This window comes from Lepidochelys kempii, chromosome 7 (assembly GCF_965140265.1).
Source record: "Lepidochelys kempii isolate rLepKem1 chromosome 7, rLepKem1.hap2, whole genome shotgun sequence".
In the NCBI taxonomy this organism is placed as follows: domain Eukaryota; kingdom Metazoa; phylum Chordata; order Testudines; family Cheloniidae; genus Lepidochelys; species Lepidochelys kempii.
The window spans coordinates 47,616,647-47,639,991 of NC_133262.1; the positions used below are offsets into that span (position 1 = coordinate 47,616,647).

Sequence of the window (23,345 nt, forward strand, 5' to 3'; positions counted from 1 at the left end):
AGAATACATAAGCATATTCACATAGAGCATTATTGGGAGCAACGTCACAGGCCTCAGTACCACACCTTGCAGTAGTTAGTACAGTAGTCCAGTCCATTGCTGTAGGATTCTTCAGTATTTCAAAGTAGCTTCCCTTTAGCATCTGACAGCAAAGCTGCCACTCAGAGAAGAGGAGGCCAAGAATTGATGGCAGCAGCATGACTAGGGTTGCCAGGGGAATTTTGATCTGTCATGGATGCCCAAATTGCCATGGGAAGCTTTGTAACAGAGCTGAGGAGGGAGCAGCTGTCAGCTTCAGCTCTGCAGCCCTAACTTCCCTGATGCTTTGTATCTTCAGAGAGTTCTGTAAATGCTAAATAATGCTCCCAGATCTCCTTTGAGCTAGGCCATTACAATGTATTTTTCACTAGCTTCAGTCTCCGAAATGGCTGGGCTGTTTTGGCTGAAATTTTCCCCAACTGTTCAGCCCAAGGCAGACATTCCGCATGTGCATGTAAAATTTCAGCTCAAATGATTAAAGTTTGGCAAAGTTATACACATCTGAAAACAAGGTCTTATCATGGGAAGTGTTGGCAACCTTAATAGGCAATGCTACCACCCCACCTGAATTTTTTTTTTTTTTGGTCACCCTCTCTTTGAACTGCAACATTCTCATTAACCTGGATAAACTGACAGACGAAGCCTACATAGGCCTACATCTGCAGAGGGTGTGTGATGGGGGCTGGGGAGCATTGCTTGATTTTATTATTCCCCCCACTTCCCTGTCCACAATGGGTAGGCACCATTTCTGGCTCTAACCAATGGGAGCTGATTTTACGTTTCATAATAGGAAAACACGAATGTCAGGGTGCCCTCTTTATCCGAAGCTTTCTCCTTGAAGACCGTTCCCCTTCTTTTGCTTTCCTAATTGCTGCTGCTCAGCTGGAGGTAGCGTGCCTTCAAAACACATTACTTTGTTATGCTGTTACTTACCAAAGGAAAAAAGAGAGTGAGGGAGAATATAATTTATGTTCAATTTTCTGTCTTTAACCTGTTCTGTGCTCCGGCGAGATTCTTTCCCAGAATAGCATTCATTGCTATCAGCAGCACACACCTTCCTGCCTGCTGGGACCTAGCTGTGTGACAAGGACCTAAAAGGAGGGGCGCTCACAGATTATTCACATAGAATACTTAAAATGTCTGCGGGATGCCTCCCTTTATTGTAAATAATTCTCTGTTACCCCAGATCCATTAATCTTTATTTCCAGTGTCAGTAATTTCCAACAATAAAAGCTGTGGGGACACCAGATTGGTATGGAACATAGGATGACTTTGGGGCCAAAGTGAGTGGGTTCCTGAGAGGCACAGACTTATTGAAGTAGCTGGCTTTGAGGGGTTAGTTTCTAGGGCGATCCCTCCTGTCTTTCCTGTGAACTACATGGCTCTTCAGCCTGAGAGAGGAGGAGACCCAGTGAGGTGTCTCCTGATCTCCCCAGCTATTCCTTATGGGCATATGATTGCAATTGATGAGGCAAACAAACCACCTCCCTGGGCCTCTGCTCTGTGGGGTGCCAGAGCACACTTCCACTCCCTGTGCCTACCAGCCCCATTCTTGTGAGCCAGTAATATAGAGAAATTGACAAGAATTTTCTCAAGTTGCAGTGGGGGAGGTTTAGGTTGGATATTAGGAAAAACTTTTTCACTAGGAGGGTGGTGAAACACTGGAATGCGTTACCTAGGGAGGTGGTGGAATCTCCCTCCTTAGAAGTTTTTAAGGTCAGGCTTGACAAAGCCCTGGCTGGGATGATTTAGTTGGGGATTGGTCCTGCTTTCAGCAGCGGGTTGGACTAGATGACCTCCTGAGGTCTCTTCCAACCCTCATCTTCTATGATTCTATGATAGGCTCAGAATAGGGGAGTCTTGCAAATTTCAACCTGCTGCTCCTGCTAGTTAGAATGCAGCTGACAGGCACATTGGTGGAGGAAGTTTGTTACTCCATTTGCAGGGAAAGCTGGCACCCGGGGTAACTTGCTTGAAACCCTGACTTTTTGGGAATGACAGTATCCCTCCCATAAGTTCTGGGAGCAGAGCCTTGTGCTGGCGTGGTATTTCTGGATGAAAGGTCAGCATGAGGTGGTTGTTGTCAGGAATGCACCAGCAGCACAGAAAGGAGAAATTGGGCACATCAGAAATGGGGCATTGGGCAGAACGACCATTACAGCAAGGGTCTGAGAAAACAAGGCTGGAACCTGTGGGCTAACCCTGACGGAGCTCTGGAGAGACTGTCCGAGGGGAGAAGCAGCATCTTTTCCTTAGCCTCAGAAAGCACCACATGCAGCCTCTGTGTCTGTAACCATTTGTCTCAGCCACTGGGGGGAGGTGGGAGGTGGGATTCAGTATTCAGACACTTCAAATTCACCTCCAGCTGCCTTCAAGTTATCAGGAGCTGCTTGTCCACTGAGAAACTGCTTGATGCGCCAGCTCAGCTTTTCAGGGAAGGGGTGGAGGGGATGGAAATATCAAAGTAATTTTTCCACGGGGTTGGTGTCTGCATCCTTCTGCTGGGCTGTTTTGTAGGGGTACTTTGAAGATCGCATTAGGAGGGTAATACTTTGGTGGCCTTCCCTGTCCCTAAATCATAGCATCAGGCATATTCCGTTATAGGAGTTGTCTCTCATTAGGCCTGGTGCAGGAGCCGGTGTTTGTCTGATTAATTAATCGTGTTCTTTGTTTTCTGCTGGTGGAGCTGGAATACAGCACAGGGGTGGGTTCTCATTCCAGCCTCTTTAGAGAACAGAGTGCCCAGTGAAAGGTGTCAGCCTGGTAGCTCTGGTGACCGAAGCCCCCTGTTTATACGCACAATGCTGCCTGAACAGTGGCAGCGCGAACTCCCTCCAGTTCACCCCCTGCCAATTTGCAGAAGTACGTAGTGTTTGTCATGCTGGATCAGGGCACTGGCCCATCTGCTGGGATCCTGACCCCATCACTAGCTTCTGGGAAGTGGAGCCCCACTTCACCCAACCCTGATGTAGTGCAGTGTGTAGAGAGCACTACCATCCTGTCTCCCGCATGCCCTGAAGCACCAGCTTTCATTGCTCTGATCTAGGCCTACATTACCACAAATGCTCCTGCTGGTTATATTGTTATCCCCTCAACGGAGAAGAGGCCCAGCCCATTTCTGGCCCAGCCCATCCTTAATCTTTCCACTGAGGCTGCCAACACTGGGCCAGGTCTGGTAACTTTTGTGATGTGTTTTGTCTGCTGGGGAGGGACCTGGGCTGAGACTCCCAGCATGTTGCACAGAAGCCACCGCAGACGTCTCAGATGGATTACAATAGTGCCCAGAGGACCATCTCAGGTCAGACCCCGTTTGGGCTAGGCGCCATATAGACACATAGTGAGAAACAGTCCATGCCTCAAATAGTCACTGTTGCTACTGATCAGATCTAGATTTGAACTGATGCCCTACAGGCGAAGACTCCATATGATCGTTTCTATAGCACCCGAAATGTGCTAGATGGTTTGTGGCAGGGTGATGTGGAAAAAGCTAATGTACTCAATACTTTTTTTGCCTCTGTCTTCACGAACAAGGTCAGCTCCCAGACTACTGCGCTGGGCACCACAGCACAGGGAGGAGGTAACCAGCCCTCCGTGGAGAAAGAAGTGGTTCGGGACTATTTAGAAAAGCTGGACAAGCACAAGTCCATAGGACCAGATGCGCTGCATCCGAGAGTGCTAAAGAAGTTGGCGGAAGTGATTGCAGAGCCATTGGCCATTATCTTTGAAAACTCATGGCGATCAGGGGAAGTCCCGGACGACTGGAAAAAGGCTAATGTAGTGCCCATCTTTAAAAAAGGGAAGAAGGAGGATCCTGGGAACTACAGGCCAGTCAGCCTCACCTCAGTCCCTGGAAAAATCATGGAGCAGGTCCTCAAGGAATCAATTCTGAAGCACTTAGAGGAGAGGAAAGTGATCAGGAACAGGCAGCATGGATTCACCAAGGGCAAGTCATGCCTGACTAATCTAATTGCCTTCTATGATGAGATAACTGGCTCTGTGGATGAGGGGAAAGCAATGGACGTGTTGTTCCTTGACTTTAGCAAAGCCTTTGACATGGTCTCCCACAGTATTCTTGCCAGCAAGTTAAAAAAGTATGGGCTGGATGAATGGACTATAAGATGGATAGAAAGTTGGCTAGATTGTCGGGTAGTGATCAATGGCTCCATGTCTAGTTGGCAGCCAGTATCACGTGGAGTGCCCCAAGGGTCGGTCCTGGGGCTGATTTTGTTCAATATCTTCATAAATGATCTGGAGGATAGCGTGGATTGCACCCTCAGCAAGTTGGCAGATGACACTAAAGTGAGAGGAGAAGTAGATACGCTGGAGGGTAGGGATAGGATACAGAGGGCCCTAGACAAATTAGAGGATTGGGCCAAAAGAAATCTGATGAGGTTCACCAAGGACAAGTGCAGAGTCCTGCACTTAGGACTGAAGAATCCCATGCACCGCTACATACTAGGAACCAAATGGCTCTGCAGCAGTACTGCAGAAAAGGACCTAGGGGTTACAGTGGACGAGAAGCTGGATATGAGTCAACAGTGTGCCCTTGTTGCCAAAAAGGCCAATGGCATTTTGGGCTGTATATGTAGGGGCATTGCCAGCAGATCAAGGGACATGATCGTTGCCCTCTATTCAACATTGGTGAGGCCTCATCTGGAGTACAGTGTCCAGTTTTGGGCCCCACACCACAAGAAGGATGTGGAAAAGTTGGAAAGAGTCCAGCAGAAGGCAACAAAAATGATTAGGGGACTGGAACACATGACTTATGAGGAGAGGCTGAGGGAACTGGGATTGTTTAGCCTGCGGAAGAGAAGAATGAGGGGGGATTTGATAGCTGCTTTCAACTACCTGAAAGGGGGTTCCAAAGAGGATGGTTCTAGAGTGTTCTCAGTGGTAGCTGATGACAGAAGAAGGAGTAATTGTCTCAAGTTGCAGTGGAGGAGGTTTAGGTTGGATATTAGGAAAAACTTTTTCACTAGTAGGGTGGTGAAACACTGGAATGCGTTACCTAGGGAGGTGGTGGAATCTCCTTCCTAAGAAGTTTTTACGGTCAGGCTTGACAAAGCCCTGACTGGGATGATTTAGTTGGGGATTGGTCCTGCTTCAAGCAGGGGGTTGGACTAGATGACCTTCTGAAGTCCCTTCCAACCCTGATATTCTATGAAGACAGAATTGCCTACCCCAAAGAGCCTACAGCCTTGTACATGGGGCAAGGGGAATGAGAGGCTCAGCAGTGCACCTGAGCAATGATGCTGACTTTGTGGCCTGTGAACTCCAAGGATTCAGATTTACTTGGGTGATTTTCTGCTGTCTGGTTTAACATGCCTCTGATGGGAGACCTAGGGCTTACAGGCTTGTGGGAGGATGCCTCTTAATTAGGAGAGGGAAGAGGTATGGCGTGCCATGTGGGGACAAAGGGCATGAGGCCATGTGGGGAGGTCACAAAGTGGGGGCATTTTTTTGGCTGGCTTTGGCAGAGGCCAGGGGGTAGGTACTTTGGTAGAAATGAAAGTCAGTACCCTGTTATCAGTGGTACTGGAAATTGTCATTCATGGAACTTCCTCCTGCAGTAGTGAAGTTAGTCACCCTACGGATTGCTGGGATCTCCCATGTTTCCTGCATAATTTAAGCCTCCTCCGCTCATTGTGGAGATGAATGGGAGTTGTTAACTCTGAAGCCTAATGCTGACCATGTCAGTGTGGTTTTTAACAATTTCACTGATTGTTCTAGCATCAGCTTCTGGCTGGTGGGACAGATCAATCCCCAGAGTGGCTCCACTGGAAATGCAGTGGGGTTTCCTCAGGGCTGAATGTGCTTAGCTAGGGTGGTTTCCATCCATGTGAAAGAGCATGCCGCAGGAGTAAGGCTGCAAACTTTAGAAACCCAAATGAGTAGCTAATTGTATCAGGACTTTTTTTGCCTTCACCACTGGGCAACTTCTCTCTCTCCCTTCTCCAGCGCAGGTAGGCCAAATGCTGGGTTTACTGGGGAAGTCCTACGTTTTATCCCAATTTCAGTCCGATCCGGCTGGCTAACCTCCCTTCTGCCCCCTGCTGATTTGGCATTGGATAGCGGTGCTATGTACCATCTGCTGTCAGCCCATGTGTCTATTGAACTATTGGCCCTGGGGGATGGCAGTGAGCTCTTCTTGCAGTTGCCTGGTCTGGCAAGTAAGATCTGGAGTGTGGATTGTGACTGGGGTCTGGGGACATCATTTAGACACTAAAAAATGGGTGAAAAAATTGGGGAGGCCTTGACTGCATTGCACATTTGGGTCACCAGAGGGATGGGTGGCCATTGCACTGGGATGTCTCAGGCCTTGGGGAGGGAGAGGCCCTTGATGTCTCTGCTGGAGAAGAGAGGAAGCTAGAAAACCCAGAGGGATGAGCTTCAGACCATACCCTTGTGCACACCTTCCTTGCGTGCTAAGCCTCCCAACTTCCAAATCCTACAGCCCCTATCTTACCCATGCAGTACAATCCCTTGGCACTGTAGGGCTGGGGTATCTGTGTTTCTCATGTCTTTATGTAATGGTGACCGTCTCTCTTCTTTTTATTCCGCTTACTAGATCTACAATGACAACAGGAACCTGTTTGAGGTCAAGGAGAACGTCCCCAAGAAATTAGTGGAGAAAGTGTCGGGAGACATTGAGAGCCTGTTGGCCAAGAAAGTCCGGGCTTTAAAGGTAAGGGGCCTGCCTGGTTCATTGGTCTCTTGTGGTGTGTTGGGGGTCTGCGGGAAGGGATGATCCTGGCAGAATGGTGTGACCTTGCCAGCAGAACACGGTGACGTGCTCTCTCCTAGGCACTGCATCTCTTAGGGTTTGCATATCTTAACGTGAATATTTCTGAAAGGGTGTGGAAGGCACATGGGTTGGTAAATTTCAGCAACTCTCCAGCATAGGTGACTTTTCAAGTAAAGTGTCGTCCTTAGTCTTGGGATAACTGCTACATGTGCTGCTATAGTTAGAGACGTTGGCTTCTGAACCTTGCCAGTGTATTCTCCCCAGCTACTGAACGGGGGAAAGTACCTCAGTTCCTTAGCACAACTAACAAAAAGTGTTACCGAGAGATAGCTTTGGTTCTTTAAGAGGCTGCAACCTGAAATGCTTGCATGCCTGTGTCCGATGGCCCGGATGGACAGTGCGCATAGCCTATGATATAAGCATGTGAGTTGTCCCCTTGGGCATCTGTTTAAGTTTCCAATCTCACTTCCCATTTTGTGTCATTTTCTCTTTGAGTGAGCTCATTTCATTAGTGCTGGAGTAAGATAACCTGATCGCGCTGCCATAAAGCTGTTTCATTTACTGGAACTGTCGCTTCCTCTGGAGTGCTTGATTTTATGAAACTTTGTGTGTGGTGAAGTTCTGCACCTGGGAACACAGTTCAAGTGGCAACACTGGCCTAACAAGGCATGCAACTGAGTTAACAAGGGGCGATGGGTGAGATGTCGTGCAAGGATGTGCGGGTGCAGATGGAGAGATCAAAGGTCACCCTTCGTCTTGGTAGGAGGGGGGCTGGACTGCAGGGAAAGACCATGCCGTAGCTGTTTGGAGCAGGCTTTCATTGCTGTGTTATGTAATGTTAAATACAAAGTCTCTGTGCCTTAATAAGAGAACAAGAGACAGAGCTTTCTTGGGGGCCAGTCCCAGACTGTGGAATGAACTCCTACAGCAACTAAGGACCACCCCAAATTGGTTTTTTTTTAATTTATTTGCTTTTGTGCCGTGATGCATGAAGTATCCCAGTCTTTCCACCTCCATCTGTCTAATGACACATTTCTTGCTCCATCCCAATCCTCACTTCTGCTCAAAGTGCAAGGCCTATTTCTAAGCCTGTGACAGTGTTAGTCCTGATGCTTAATGCACTGGTGGAAGATGCTCAGATCCTACTGTGATGAGCGTGGAATAAGAGTAGAATAGGATAGAACTCCCCGGGGAATTGCTTATAACAGGGAATGGTGCTGGGAGCTTTACAGCACAGTGTAAATATATCTATGGGGTCAGTCACTGCCTCCTTCCTGTCCCCTGTTCTGGTTCACAGGCAGTTCTGAAAGGCGGCTGTGCATCTCCTGTTCCTAAGGTCAGGCAAGATGCGGCCCATGTGGTGCCAGATGGACTTAATCTCAGTTGTCTTCCAGCTTGATTCTATCTCTGGCGTTGGCCAGTCTGTGATAAGAGCCCCCAATTCAGTAGCCTAGCATGGTGAGGTGACTCGTATTTATCCAGGGCTGAGAGAATCTTATGAAGCATGCATTTTCAGAATGAGACCCTGGGTGGTTCATCTCTCATCAAGCCGGTTTGAATGTCCATACACCTCAATTATAACATTTTAGTAGGTGCTCCTGGTCTCTCCTCCCAGATTGGTGATAGGCAATAGAATCTAGGGATGGGGGAAACCTTTTTGGCTCCTTCAGTCCTGCACTGGCAGGGAGAGGGACTGTACAGTGCCAAAGGGGCCAGGATCTAAGCCAAAGCTCTCCCTCCACTTCCTTTGGGAGCCTCTGCCACAGCCTAAGGCTGTGTCTACCCTACAGACCTTACATTGACGCAGCTGTACCACTACAGCTGTGCCACTGTAAGGTCTCCCATGGACATAGCACTGTCCACACCCCGATGGACAAAAATTTTGCTGACAAAAGTGCTAGTGTAGACAAAACCTAACGCAGCTTCTCCCTACCAGGAAGTTTTTCTTCCTCTCCAACCTATGTTTTCTTCTGCCTGCGCTCTCCTTCCAGTTGAATCATCTCTCTGAGACATTTCTCTTCCCCCCGTGACTCATAGGAGCAATGATAGGTTTCAGAGGAACAGCCGTGTTAGTCTGTATTCGCAAAAAGAAAAGGAGTACTTGTGGCACCTTAGAGACTAACCAATTTATTTGAGCATGAGCTTTCGTGAGCTACAGCTCACTTCATCAGATGTTTACCGTGGAAACTGCAGCAGACTTTATATACACACAGAAATCATGAAACAATACCTCCTCCCACCCCACTGTCCTGCTGGTAATAGCTTATCTAAAGTGATCAACAGGTGGGCCATTTCCAGCACAAATCCAGGTTTTCTCACCCTCCACCCCCCCACACAAATTCACTCTCCTGCTGGTGCTAGCCCATCCAAAGTGACAACTCTTTACATAATCAAGTCGGGCTATTTCCTGCATAGATCAAGGTTTTCTCACATCCCCCCACCCCCATACACACACAAACTCACTCTCCTGCTGGTAATAGCTCATCTAAACTGACTATTCTCCAGGTTTAAATCCAAGTTAAACCAGAACATCTGGGGGGGGGGGTAGGAAAAAACGAGAGGAAACAGGCTACCTTGCATAATGACTTAGCCACTCCCAGTCTCTATTTAAGCCTAAATTAATAGTATCCAATTTGCAAATGAATTCCAATTCAGCAGTTTCTCGCTGGAGTCTGGATTTGAAGTTTTTTTGTTTTAAGATAGCGACCTTCATGTCTGTGATTGCGTGACCAGAGAGATTGAAGTGTTCTCCGACTGGTTTATGAATGTTATAATTCTTGACATCTGATTTGTGTCCATTTATTCTTTTACGTAGAGACTGTCCAGTTTGACCAATGTACATGGCAGAGGGGCATTGCTGGCACATGATGGCATAGATCACATTGGTGGATGTGCAGGTGAACGAGCCTCTGATAGTGTGGCTGATGTTATTAGGCCCTGTGATGGTGTCCCCTGAATAGATATGTGGGCACAATTGGCAACGGGCTTTGTTGCAAGGATAAGTTCCTGGGTTAGTGGTTCTGTTGTGTGGTATGTGGTTGTTGGTGAGTATTTGCTTCAGGTTGCGGGGCTGTCTGTAGGCAAGGACTGGCCTGTCTCACAAGACTTGTGAGAGTGTTGGGTCATCCTTTAGGATAGGTTGTAGATCCTTAATAATGCGTTGGAGGGGTTTTAGTTGGGGGCTGAAGGTGACGGCTAGTGGCGTTCTGTTATTTTCTTTGTTAGGCCTGTCCTGTAGTAGGTAACTTCTGGGAACTCTTCTGGCTCTATCAATCTGTTTCTTTACTTCTGCAGGTGGGTATTGTAGTTGTAAGAAAGCTTGACAGAGATCTTGTAGGTGTTTGTCTCTGTCTGAGGGGTTGGAGCAAATGCGGTTGTATCGCAGAGCTTGGCTGTAGACGATGGATCGTGTGGTGTGGTCAGGGTGAAAGCTGGAGGCATGCAGGTAGGAATAGCGGTCAGTAGGTTTACGGTATAGGGTGGTGTTTATGTGGCCATTGTTTATTAGCACTGTAGTGTCCAGGAAGTGGATCTCTTGTGTGGACTGGACCAGGCTGAGGTTGGTGGTGGGATGGAAATTGTTGAAATCATGGTGGAATTCCTCAAGGGCTTCTTTTCCATGGGTCCAGATGATGAAGATGTCATCAATATAGCGCAAGTAGAGTAGGGGCTTTAGGGGACGAGAGCTGAGGAAGCGTTGTTCTAAATCAGCCATAAAAATGTTGGCATACTGTGGGGCCATGCGGGTACCCATAGCAGTGCCGCTGATCTGAAGGTATACATTGTCCCCAAATGTGAAATAGTTATGGGTAAGGACACCATCACAGGGCCTAATAACATCAGCCACACTATCAGAGGCTCGTTCACCTGCACATCCACCAATGTGATCTATGCCATCATGTGCCAGCAATGCCCCTCTGCCATGTACATTGGTCAAACTGGACAGTCTCTACGTAAAAGAATAAATGGACACAAATCAGATGTCAAGAATTATAACATTCATAAACCAGTCGGAGAACACTTCAATCTCTCTGGTCACGCAATCACAGACATGAAGGTCGCTATCTTAAAACAAAAAAACTTCAAATCCAGACTCCAGCGAGAAACTGCTGAATTGGAATTCATTTGCAAATTGGATACTATTAATTTAGGCTTAAATAGAGACTGGGAGTGGCTAAGTCATTATGCAAGGTAGCCTGTTTCCTCTCGTTTTTTCCTACCCCCCCCCCCAGATGTTCTGGTTTAACTTGGATTTAAACCTGGAGAATAGTCAGTTTAGATGAGCTATTACCAGCAGGAGAGTGAGTTTGTGTGTGTATGGGGGTGGGGGGGATGTGAGAAAACCTTGATCTATGCAGGAAATAGCCCGACTTGATTATGTAAAGAGTTGTCACTTTGGATGGGCTAGCACCAGCAGGAGAGTGAATTTGTGTGGGGGGGTGGAGGGTGAGAAAACCTGGATTTGTGCTGGAAATGGCCCACCTGTTGATCACTTTAGATAAGCTATTACCAGCAGGACAGTGGGGTGGGAGGAGGTATTGTTTCATGATTTCTGTGTGTATATAAAGTCTGCTGCAGTTTCCACGGTAAACATCTGATGAAGTGAGCTGTAGCTCACGAAAGCTCATGCTCAAATAAATTGGTTAGGAGCAATGATGATTTTCCTTAAATGTTTTTTTCAGCAGCTGAGTCAAGTGTGACTGACGTGTATCAGTGAGAGTGGGAGGGGGCATCAGGCCTTATGTAGCACAATTTTTGTGGCACCTGTATGCTTCCACCGCTGGAAAAGAAGTCCCCTCCCCACTTTGTATTGTTGCTGTAGGAGGTGTAGGACGTCTCTCAGTGAGCAGGGTTTCTGGAGGAAGATACTAGCTAGCCTTTCAGCACGCTGCACAGGCACTGCATAGGAGTCACATTCAAATTAGACGATGATTCAGCCTATTCATCAAAGAGCCTGCTGTTCCCAGTTTCAAAGCAAAACATTAATGCATCCTGATTAAAGGAAGTTAAGTTGTGTCCAGAGTGTTTATTAATAATATTTACAGTCCCCCCTGCTTCCCCTATAGAAACAAAAATTAAACACAAGAAACCACACTTGGTGCTGACTTTTGGTGGCAGTGGCTTAACACAGCCTTATGGCTGCAGCAGGGGTGTGGCGATCACAGGCATTCTTATTTCCTGTGTGCATTTCAGAGTAATGTGGGGGAAGGAGAGTGATTGCTTCTCTCAGTAAAGCAGAGCTGCAAGGCTGGGCACTTAGCTACTGCTCTTCCTCTCTACACTGGACCATTCTGTCTGTTTCCTCATGAGACAGGAAAAATTCCTAGCAGGATCTCTCTGCAACACTCCTTTCTTGTTCCCACGAGGCCTGTGGGGTTAGTGCACTCCGCCAGATACCAGGAGACTTCTTGCTGGCCTACCCTGCTCTCCAGCCATAAGCATGAAATCAGTATGGAGCTGCCTCTGTCCCCAGTGCCTGTTGTCCAGGGGAAGCCCCTTTCACACCAACCAGCCCTGTGTTAACTCTCTTTATTGTATCCTTTCTTAGGCCCTACAATCACCATTCCACTTGCTTCCTGGTGTCATCAGCAGGGATGGAATCCTTGGCCTTCAATCCCAAAAGCACAGCCCTCTACCTGGAGCTAATAGAGTAACTCTGCTAGTAGCTGTAGTAGGCTTGTATCCTAGTTGACTGACACTAGAGGACACAACATACTTAGCCAGTGTGTCACATCAGATCAGTTATAGGGAAAAAATATGGATGGCTCTGATTGCCTTCCTGCATCAAATTCAAACTTCTGTGGTGCTTTTTGGCCTGGACCAACAGTTGCCCTGGTTCTACCCAGGAAATATCACCCCCCCCCCAAACCTTTGCAAAAGGGTCAAGGTGTCAGCAACTGCCAAATGATGGTGAGTTAATATCCCAGTTATGCCCCAACTGCACCTTTGACCCTTCTGTTGGGAATTACAGTTGCTTTGCTCATGGCTTGACAAGTTCTTGAGTCCAGAATTTCTCTGCGTCTCTTGTCAGTCATTTACCAAACTTATTTTTTTCTTGGGATTCTCTTCTTCTGTGGCTGTTTTTTTTCCCAGGTCTCCCCTCTTTTCCCCCCTTCTGTCACTCAAGTCCCTTCCCACGTCTGTGCGCTTGCAGGAAGAGTTGTGCCATGGGCTGCCTTCGGGGAATTTGTCAAGGGAACTGACCTGTTTATTATGTATTGTGCTTTGGGCGCTTGTTCTGAGGCTTTACGTACAGCTCTAGTGAAGTTACCAGAGCTCAGTGTTAGGCCTCAGCCCGCCTCCAGTACAGCTTCTGCAGGATTTACTTACCAGTCCCCCCAGCGTTAGCCGCTACTGCTACGTCCTCCCCTTCGTGTCTGCTCTGGCCCAGGTAGGGAAAGGCAGACAGGGCCTCCAGTGATGAGAAGCCCCTCCCATGGCTGCTGTCTCCCCACCCCATTGTTCAAAAGTCACAGCCCGCACCCCCTGTATATTCTCCTCTCTCCCAACCCAAACCTCAGCACTACTCCCTCCCCACACCGCCCTTTGCTGGAACCATAGAGGGAGAGAAATGCCCCCTTCATATGTTCTGAGTCACTGTAGAAGCCAGCACTGTGCTCCCGAACTCCGTGGCCATCGCTCTGCTGCTCCCTGCTTCCCCAGGCTCCAGGAAGGGAGGGTGAGCTGGAAATAAGAAAAAAGCAACGTAGCCTCCATCTTCATGAGCCTGGCATTCTGAATGCCTGCGGAAGGCAGTGAGTGCCTGGCTGGAAGGAGAGGGCTGGCTGGCATTGCCTCCCTCCCTGCTCCATTCACTGGTGGTGGTTTTTTAACCTGAGTTAACATGTTTCTATTGCGCCCCGCCCATCTCTGGAGAGCACCAACCCGCTGTGTTCAGGTGCTTGCTGGGCGGGGCAGAAAGTGCTAGTTGCACACAGATGAGGTGGCAGTGAAGAATCCAGTGTCAGCAAACAGGCTCGGGTGTTCCAGGCTGCAGCTGCAGTGGCCTCTGATGCACAGGGCCAAAGGCTGGATCTTGCTGTTGCCACTCAAACAGGAAGCCCTGCTCAAGTCAGTGGGGTGACTTGTGTGAGTCAGGGAGCCCCAAGGGAATCCATGATTGATGAGGACCCCGGAGACAGCAGATTTTATAGAAGGAGAGATGGGGGGAGGGGGAAGCTGGGTCCCCCTTCCCCACGTCTGCATTGTTGCTCTTTCTGAAATCCTCGTGCTGCTTTGTGTATTGCACAAGTACAGGAGATGCTGCCTAGGTGTACTGTATTATAATGGTGCTGCTGCTGTGTAATCGCTGCCTGCAGAAGAGTTTGGGAGAAAAATAAACTTGACTAAATGGATCTGATTTTTTTTTTTATTATTGGCTGTGGATAAATTTGGGTGGTTCTACTTCTTGGAAGTGTAATCTCCTTCAGTGGTATTGCTGCTGGATTCTTCTCCCTCCCTTCTGGGCCTGTTGTGTATTACTTCCCATGCCCATGATTAGCCACTCTCCAGGGTGGCAAGTGCCCTGGGGTCAGGAGGAGCTGATGACCATGGCAGACTGGGAAGGAAGGGACCCAGCACAACAGTTAAGGCAGAGGTTTGCTATTTCCTGCATGTGCTTTTGCTTGCTACCTGGATGTGCAGATCGGAGTAGTAATTGCTTCGTGTTAAGCTGTGCATGCCACTTTCATGGCTTCTTCCACCTGCTCACTGCGGCTGTGTGCCACTGATGTGCTCCACTCAGCCCAGACTCTCTTCCTAACCAGCTCTGTAAATGCCAAGCTGCAGCACAGCAAAGGGAGGAGGGCAGCAGGGGTTGTGGTTTGAGCTGATGTCGGATTTCAGAAAGCATCAGTGCAAACAGCTGATACGCCACTGACATTTTCCAGAGGTGTTAAGTGGCACTGGGGAAATATTTCTTAATTGCAGCAATAGACATGATCCTTTTGCCAGAGTCACTCCCTGAAACATGGGAGGCTGCGCTTTCCATGGGCGGGAGCTTCTGGAACTCAATGTGCCCAATTCCCACCATGTCACGCTCCCCCTGAATACCATGGTGTTATCCCAGCTGATCCCAGTGTAGGGGAGATGAGAATCTGGTCCCAGGGCTGTGGCAGCAGTGTCCTTTTCTCTGTTTGCTGAGCAGTTTCTCGGAGCATGTCTCTGTAACTAAAGTCAAACACAAGTGGAAAAATCACTGTTGCGGATTAGCTCCGCTGGACTCAGTGTGGTAAAAGAGGGCATTGTCTCCCCGCAGGGCCATGAATGTCCCATGACTGCTTTTTTTTCTTGTAATCAGCAAGGGATAGGAGCTGTGTGTGGAGTTAGTATCTGGATCTGAACTTTCCCCACATTCTTAGGTGTTAGGGGCGGGATGGAAAGCTTCGCTTCTGGGTTTCATTTTGGGCTTTTCCCATGCAGACCTCTGAAGGCTAATTCGACTGCTGATTGGTTCCCATTTCAGAGGTTTAGCCACAGATGATTTGCTTTGCCTCATGATAGCTATACATCCCATTGCTTACTGTGGGCTATGCTGAGTTATTTATACACTGTGACTTGCCTCAACAGTCCTGGCTGTGTTGGTGTTCTTTCTTCTTCTCTGAAAGGGGTCTATCTGATACAATAAAATAAGATACAGATAAACAACATCAGGGAGTATGGATAACCTGGAATGCTGGGAATGGGAGTTGGAGACCAGAACCAACAGACCCTAGGACGTCCAGGTCCCAGCTCCTTTAGCAATTGCCTGTTTCTTCACAATCCAGCCTGGCAGCTGGGTTCAGCTGGGTCACTCTGCCTGATAGTTCTTAGATCTGAACCCCTGGGGGCAAGACGCTGGGGGCGGAGTTCGGTGCTGAAGCTAGCCTCTCTCTCTCTCCACCCGTTGGACTGCCTGCCCAGGGTCTTTGCACAGGCCTGAAGGGTGGGCAGTTGAGGCTGTATTTCTCTGTCTGCACAAATTCTGGTGACAAAGTAGAAAAGTTTAAGCTGCCTTATGGTGGAGATCTGTTTGTTGTTTCCTGTAGCCCCGTGAGTGAGGTGTTGTAGTCGGCGCTGCCCAGGAGCAGCCTGTTAAATGGGTCCTGTGCTCTTTCCAATTCCTGTGAGCTTATTCTCTCTCCTTTCTCCCCCATCACAATTCCATGCTTGTTTTCACTTTCCGTCTCACCAGCTGCTGACCTGTGTGGATGAACCCTGGGTTTAGTTAACACCTACTTATCTCTAATGCTTGATGAATGCTCTGGTGAAAGGACATCTTTGGTAAAGATTCAACGTTCCTGTCCCTTCAGTTAAGATGCAAGAGCTCACTGTGTACATCCTAGAAGATCCCCAAATTGTCCTTCAGCAAAGGCAGGGAAGATCAGGCGTGGCCTTCCACATCACCCTAAGGCAAAACACAAGCAGCAGGAGCAAAGCTCTAGAGGTGTATTTTTATTTTAAACACTGTTGCAGGTCTCATTGAAGAGATTTCCTGGGAGTGTTGCTGTAGGAGCTTCTATTACTGAGGAATATGTTTCCCTTCTCCCCTGGCTCCAGTTCCAAAGATGGTGCTTGAGAGCACCGGCTGTGCAGTGCATGAGAAAGGGGCCAGCATCTTAATGGTGTCAGCATGTGACCAGGCATCTGGGGACCTGGCTTCACACAAGAGACTTGGAGAAATTGGGCAACGTACTTAACTTTTTGTGCCTCAGTCTCCCCATCAGCATATCATTACTCATATGCTTTGCATGGTAGTGCAATTAATGCTTATAAAGTGTTTTGAATCTTGGGAGGGAAGGCATAGTAGGAGTGTGGTGCGTTGTTATAGAACCTTGCATTAGGGGGCTTTCCAGGGATGGTAGCTGGTTGGTCAGGGTGCTTGTAAGGTTGGCAGCTCATCCTCTGATGCTCTTAGCCCTGGTGTGTACTGTCTGGTTCTGTTCCACTGGGAGTTGTCTCGGGCTCAATCTGCGTCTAGCATATATCATGCATGCAGAGGGGATTTAATTGGACAGGTTTATCCCTTTAACAGCTCTGATGCCATGTTTCAGAGTAGCAGCCGTGTTAGTCTGTATTCGCAAAAAGAAAAGGAGTACTTGTGGCATCTTAGAGACTAACAAATAAATTTGTTAGTCTCTAAGGTGCCACAAGTACTCCTTTTCTTTCTGATAGCCATGAGATTTCCCTTACAGGTATTGGGTAATGAGTCTTTATCAGTCCTTCAGCTCCCTGATGGAGAGTGAAAGGTTTCCCTTGTGTGAAGACTTGCAAAGATTGGCATGCAACAAAGTGTTCCTTGGCTCCATTCAGAGTGGTCACCCCCCCCCCAAGTAAGTCTTATGGCACTGTCATTGCAAGCAGTTAAATCTCTCCAGAGGTGAACTATCTGACTTTTGACAGCAATGTTTGTGCTGAGGGTGGTATTAGGGCACAATGGGCTAGGCTAATCCAGTTTGGAACAGGACTGCCCTTCCTCCTCCAGCGAAAGCCACTGAGCTGTGTCAGGAGCTGCTTCTCTCTTTGTCCTGTTGCTCTCCATGCTAATTGCCTGTAGCGTTGTTCCTCTCTGGCTTCTGGAGGCATGTGATATGGAGAACCGGGTATGATAGTGAATTAGTACTCATAAAAAGCATTCTCCCCCCTCTTCCCAGTGGCATGTGTGAGTTCTTCTTTGAGTGATTGTTCATGTCCATTACAAGTAGGTGTGCGCACGCCACGTGCAAGACAGCTGGAAGATTTTTCCCCTAGCAGCGTCCGTAGGGTCTGCCTGGGCACCCCCTGGAATGGCACCTTCATGGTGCCCAATATCGGGCCCCACTGACCCCCCCCCTCAGTTCCTTCTTACCGCCTGTGATGGCTAGCTGGAACTTTGCTCGCTCTTACAGCAAGCGCCTTAGCAGTGTCTTTGTTCTTAGTGTAAACAGTTATTCTCTATAGTTGTACTTTTCATATAGTTAGTAGTGGTTTGTTAGATAGTTCGTTTCCCCTTCGGGAGTATGCCCAGGTCTCTGGGGTTTAAACTCTGTGAGTACTGTGGAAAGTTTATGCCCAAGAGTGATCCTCACTTGTCTTGCCTGCGGTGCTTTGGTGAGACTCACCAAAAGGACAAGTGTTTGCAAGGGTTTCCGCCCAAGAACCCTTAAGGACAGAGAGCAGAGACTAAAACTCCTGCTCATGGAGGCGGCTCTGAGACCGCAATCTGACCAGGGACCCAACGACCCTGCACTGAGCATGTCCTCTTCGGTGCGCAGCGCTTTGGTGCAAACAGTGCCAAAACGGGCCTGGCTAAGGACTCTAAAGCCCACCGGCACCACCACTACTCGGGCCCTAGGGCGTCGGCCTCAGTTCAGCACCATTCTCCTTCTCCGGTGCCGGTAAAGAAGAGGAGGCCGGAGAGGGACCGATCACCTCCCTTGAAGCCTAAGGGGCCAGCGCTGTCTGCGAGTGGCTCGGGACAAACGGCCTCTGCCTCGCTTCCACCCAGGGTTTTGTCGACTCCTGCCCCGGCCGGGGTCCAGTCGAGTCCAAACCCTCCTCGGTCCCCGGACCATCTGGTGGACATACAACCACCATCAACGCTGGAGGCGTTCGAGGCGGCAACGGACCTGATGTGCCTCCCGGTGCCGTCCTCCCCCCAAAGGAGGGACAAATCTTTGGTGACCACATGCGCCCTGTTCCACTCCAGGGGTAAGCCAACCATGATGGCCCGTCATTCTCCATCTCCGGCACCGCCTGCACAGATGCAGGAAGTGCACCGCTCCTGGGAATTGAGTTGTTGTTCGTTGGCGACCCAGGGGACTGCTCCTCTGTGGTCATCTTATTCGGAGACCTTGGAGTCGGAGGTAGACTCAGCTCGATCTAGCAGATCGCGGAGCAGAAGGTCCAGGTCCCGGGGCAGTCACCAACCATACCCAGCACCGTGGTAGCAACAGTGGCAACCACCTGCTCGGTGGCCCTTCTGGACCCCCTGGGTGTACCATCAGAGCCAAGGTCAAGTCCATGGTCCGCGCTCCAGAACGGTGTCGGTGTTCTTGGTGTCGTTCATGCCACAGTCAGTGCTGGCACCGCTGATGACCGCGCCGCCCTCGGGCGGAGTGGCCTCACCGACTCACATGGTTTCGGCACCGATACCTCAGCCAGCTCCGGCACCAGCTCTCCATGTGATGGCAAGCCTCAGCTCCCTCCCTACCGACCCTGACGGTCTTGGTCCCGCTGGATTTATCTGCCCCGGCACCAGCTGCAGTGCAGAGTTCTTCATCAGTATCAGCTCCACAGCCCGAGTACTGCGTGCCGAGGGACCCTGCAGGGGCCGAAGGCAGTGAACTGGGCCCACCTCTTGTTCTCTCTTCCTCGTCCTCACCTGATGAAGTGGTCATGGGGACTTTGACGGCCCCAGCTTTGGAGGACAACCGGGTTCTTCAACAGCTTTTAAGGTGGGCCGCCCAAAGCCTGGGGATTCAGGCAGAGGAGGTGGAAGAGGATTAAGACCCTGTCATAGACATCCTGGCTCCCTCCAGCCCTTCCAGAGTTGCAATGCCATTTATCAAGTCGATAACCGAAGCATCTAAGAACTTGTGACAAACTCCTGCTTCTCTGGCACCTACGGCCAAGAAATCCGAGCGCTGCTACTTCGTTCCCTCTAGAGGGTATGAACATCTTTACACCCACCCTCCTCTGGACTCTTTGGTGGTCGACGCGGCCAATCAGAGAGAATGTCAAGGGTTTCAAGGATCCACCCCTAAAAACAGGGATGCCAAGAAACTGGACCTGTTTGGCCGGAAGGTCTACTTGACAGCAGGCCTGCAACTTCGTATAGCCAATCAGCAGGCCATAGTAAGCCGCTATGGGCATAACACCTGCTCATCTATGGCTAAGTTTACAGAACTTCTGCCCCAAGAAGCTTGGGGGGGAGTTGTCTGCACTTGTGGAGGAGGAGAAACTGGTCTCCCGAGCATCTTTCCAAGCAGCCTTGGATCTGGCGGATGCGGCCTCCCCCACTTTGGCCACATGGGTGGTTATGAGGAGAGGCTCCTGACTACAGGTCTCTGGTCTTCCCCACGAGATCCAGCAGACCATTCAAGACCTTCCCTTCGAGGGTGTAGCTCTCTTCTCCGAGAAGATGGATAAGAGACTTCACAGTTTGAAGGACTTGAGGGCTACCCTTCATTCGCTGGGGCTTCACACGCCTGCTACCCAGTGCAGACATTTTAGGCCTCAACCTGCCCCTCGTTCTTACCAACCCCAAAACCGCCAGGCCGCTCCGCGAAGGCAGAACAGGAGCACTCAGAGGAGGTAATGCCCTCCCTCTGGACAAAGCTCGGGCCAGCCCAGGGTCCCAACAGGCTCTAGGCCACCCTTTTGAGGGTACGGTTGAGGACGGCTTGCCAGTACGACTTTTGGATCCTTCCCATCTTACTTTCTCGTCCCATCTATCCCCTTTTTACCGTGCCTGATCTCGAATTACTTCAGACCGATGGGCGCTCTGCGTGGTAGAGAGGGGATATTCCATCCAATTCTGTATCCCCCTCAACCCCCTTCCCCGACCCTCTTCAGGGACCCCTCTCACGAGCAGCTTCTAATTCAAGAGGCGCAGTCCCTCCTCTCGGTAGGGGCAGAGGAGGAGGCTCCTCAGGAGCTAAGGGGCAAGGGTTTCTACTCCCGGTATTTCCTCATACCGAAGGCCAAGAGGGGCCTCAGCCCATACTGGACCTGCGACAGCTCAACAAGTACGTAAAGAAACTCAAGTTTCGCATGGTCTCACTAACCTCCATTATCCCCTCACTGGATCCAGGAGACTGGTACGCCACCCTCGACTTGAAGGACGCGTATTTTCATATCGCAATAGTCCCACATCACAGACACTACCTCAGATTTGTGGTGAACAGAGGCCACTACCAGTTTGCCGTCCTCCCGTTCGGACAGTCAACTGCCCCCCGAATATTCACAAAATGCATGGCCGTCGTCGTGGCTTTCCTGCACAAGTGCCAGTTGCAGGTTTTTACATACCTCAACGAGTGGCTGATCAAAGGTCGCTCGAGAGACCAGGTGGAGGCTCAGGTCGAGTTTATAAGGAGGACCTTCCTCGACTTAGGTCTCCTCCTGAATGAGGAGAAATCTACTCTGTCCCCAGTGCATAGGCGCGGTCCTGGACTCTACCCAAGCCAGGGCATACCTCCTGGAGGCCAGGTTTCACTCACTTAAGGACATCATACAGAGCCTCAGACGGTTCCCCACAACGTCGGCAAGAAACTGTCTAAAGCTGCTGGGACACATGGCCTCCTGCACATACGTGGTGCAGCATGCTAGGCTAAGGCTGCGCCCACTCCAGTCTTGGTTGGCGTTGGTGTACTGACCAGCCAGAGATGCGTTGGACAGGGTCGTAACCCTGCCCCACCTGGTACTGGCTTGACCCTTGAATGGTTTGCGCAGGGGTGCCTTTTGCCAGCCCTCGCTCACCTTGGTGTCAGACACCTCGGATCTGGATTGGGAGAGCCTCAAGGGGACCTCAAGACCCAAGGCCTCTGGTCTCCGGTGGACGTCACTCTTCATATCAATGTCAAAGAGCTGAGGGCAGTGTGTCTGGCCTGCTACGCTTTCAAAACACACATAACGGGCACATGTGTTTCAATCCTCACGGACAACACCTTGACGATGTTTTATATCAAGAAACGGGGGTGCACGCTCCTCTCCCCTGTGCCGAGAAGCCCTTGCGCTGTGGGATTTCTGCATAAAGCACTCGATCCACCTGCAGGCTTCATACCTCCCAGGGGTGCGAAACACACTGGCCGACAGCCTCAGCCGGACCTTCAATGGCCACAAGTGGTCCCTTCGGCCAGACTTGGTGAGCTCAATCTTCCGGTTCTGGGGCTCTTCCCAGATAGACCTGTTCGCCACACTGGGCAACAGGAAATGTCAGACACTTTGTTCCCTCAGAAACCATGGCTCGGGGTCCATCGGGGACACCTTCCTTCTTTCATGGGAGGTCTGCTTGCTATATGCTTTCCCACCCATCCCTCTAGTCCACAGGGTGCTCCTCAAGATCCGCAGGGACTGGGCCCGAGTCATGCTAATAGCGCCGGCGTGGCCGCATCAGCACTGGTTCACCTCGCTCCTGGAAATGTTCATAGCGGCCCCACTCACCTTACCGCTGGTCCCTTACCTGATCACTCAGGACCAGGGCCGACTCCGGCACCTGAATCTGGAGTCACTCCACCTTACGGCCTGGATGCTCCATGGCTAAGTGCCACAGAGCTGTCTTGTTTGGACCAGGTCAGACAAGTCCTCCTGGGTAGTAGAAAGCCCTCCACCAGGGCTACTTACCTGGCCAAGTGGAAAAGGTTTTCCATCTGGGCAGAGCAACATAGTCAGTCACCGCTCCTCGCCTCCATACCGTTTATACTGGACTACCTCCTTCACCTAAAGCATCAAGACTTGTCCTAATCATCAATAAGGGTCCACTTGGCCGCTATCTCCGCCTTCCATCCAGGCTCAGATGGTCTCTCGGTCTTTGCAAACCCTATGGTCAGTCGTTTTCTCAAGGGTTTGGACAGGCTCTTTCCACACACAAGTCAGCCTGTCCCTGCCTGGGACCTCAATTTAGTCCTCTCCAGGCTTACAGGCACGCCATTTGAACCTCTGGCCACCTGCTCCATGTTAGATCTCTCATTCAAGGTTGCGTTCCTCGTGGCAATTACCTTGGCTCGATGGGTTTCGGAGCTCAGGGCCCTCACGCCTGAGCCCCCTTACACAGCTTTTCATAAGGATAAGGTCCAGCTCAGGCCTCATCTGGCTTTTCTCCCGAAGGTCATCTCCCATTTTCACATGACCCAGGACATCTTCCTCCCAGTGTTTTATCCCAAGCCACACTCCTCTGATAGGGAGCGCAGGCTGCACGCACTGGACGTGCGTAGGGCCTTAGCCTTCTACATAGAGAGAACAAAGTCGTTCCAGAAGTCCGTCCAACTCTTTGAAGCCGTGGTGGACAGAATGAAGGGCCTCCTGGTATTCTCTCAACGCATATCGTCATGGATAACGTCCTGCATTAGGGAGTGCTATACCCTGGCAAAGGAGCCCACTCTGCAGGTAACCGCTGACTCTGCCAGGGCCCAGGCCTCCTCTGCGGCATTCCTGGCACAAGTCCCTATTCAGGAAATTTGCAGGGCAGCTACGTGGTCCTCGATACATACATTTACATCACACTGTGCAATTACACAACAGTCAAGGGACGATGCAGCTTTTGGGCGAGCCGTGTTCTTTTCTGTGGATAACGCCAACCCCACCTCCTGAGCTCTAGCTTGTGAATCACCTGCTTGGAATGGACATGAACAATCACTCGAAGAAGAAAAAATAGTTACTCACTTTCTCGTACCTGTTGTTCTTCGAGATGTGGTGTTCATGTCCATTCCAAGACCTACCCTCCTACCCCTCTGTCGGAATAGTCGGCAAGAAGGAACTGAGGGGGTGGGGGATCGGCAGGGCCCGATATTGGGAGCCATGAAGGTGCCACTCCAGGGGGTGCCCAGGCTGGCCTTACAGACGCTACTAGGGGAAGAATCTTCTGGCTGGCATGCACGCAGCGCGC

General features: G+C 50.1%; 1 protein-coding gene across 5 annotated transcripts in view; it reads left to right on the forward strand.

Moving 5' to 3' along the window:
• CACNA2D2 (calcium voltage-gated channel auxiliary subunit alpha2delta 2) overlaps window positions 1-23,345 on the forward strand; it is a 587,011-nt gene that overhangs the window by 122,464 nt on the left and 441,202 nt on the right. For 4 of the 5 annotated variants that reach the window (XM_073352554.1, XM_073352555.1, XM_073352560.1 and 1 more), the window contains exon 3: window positions 6,608-6,724. In XM_073352554.1, coding sequence (XP_073208655.1) covers window positions 6,608-6,724 — 117 coding nt within the window. Of the gene's footprint in view, window positions 1-6,607; window positions 6,725-23,345 lie in introns of those variants that run through there. The other variant, XM_073352559.1, reaches the window with a different exon arrangement.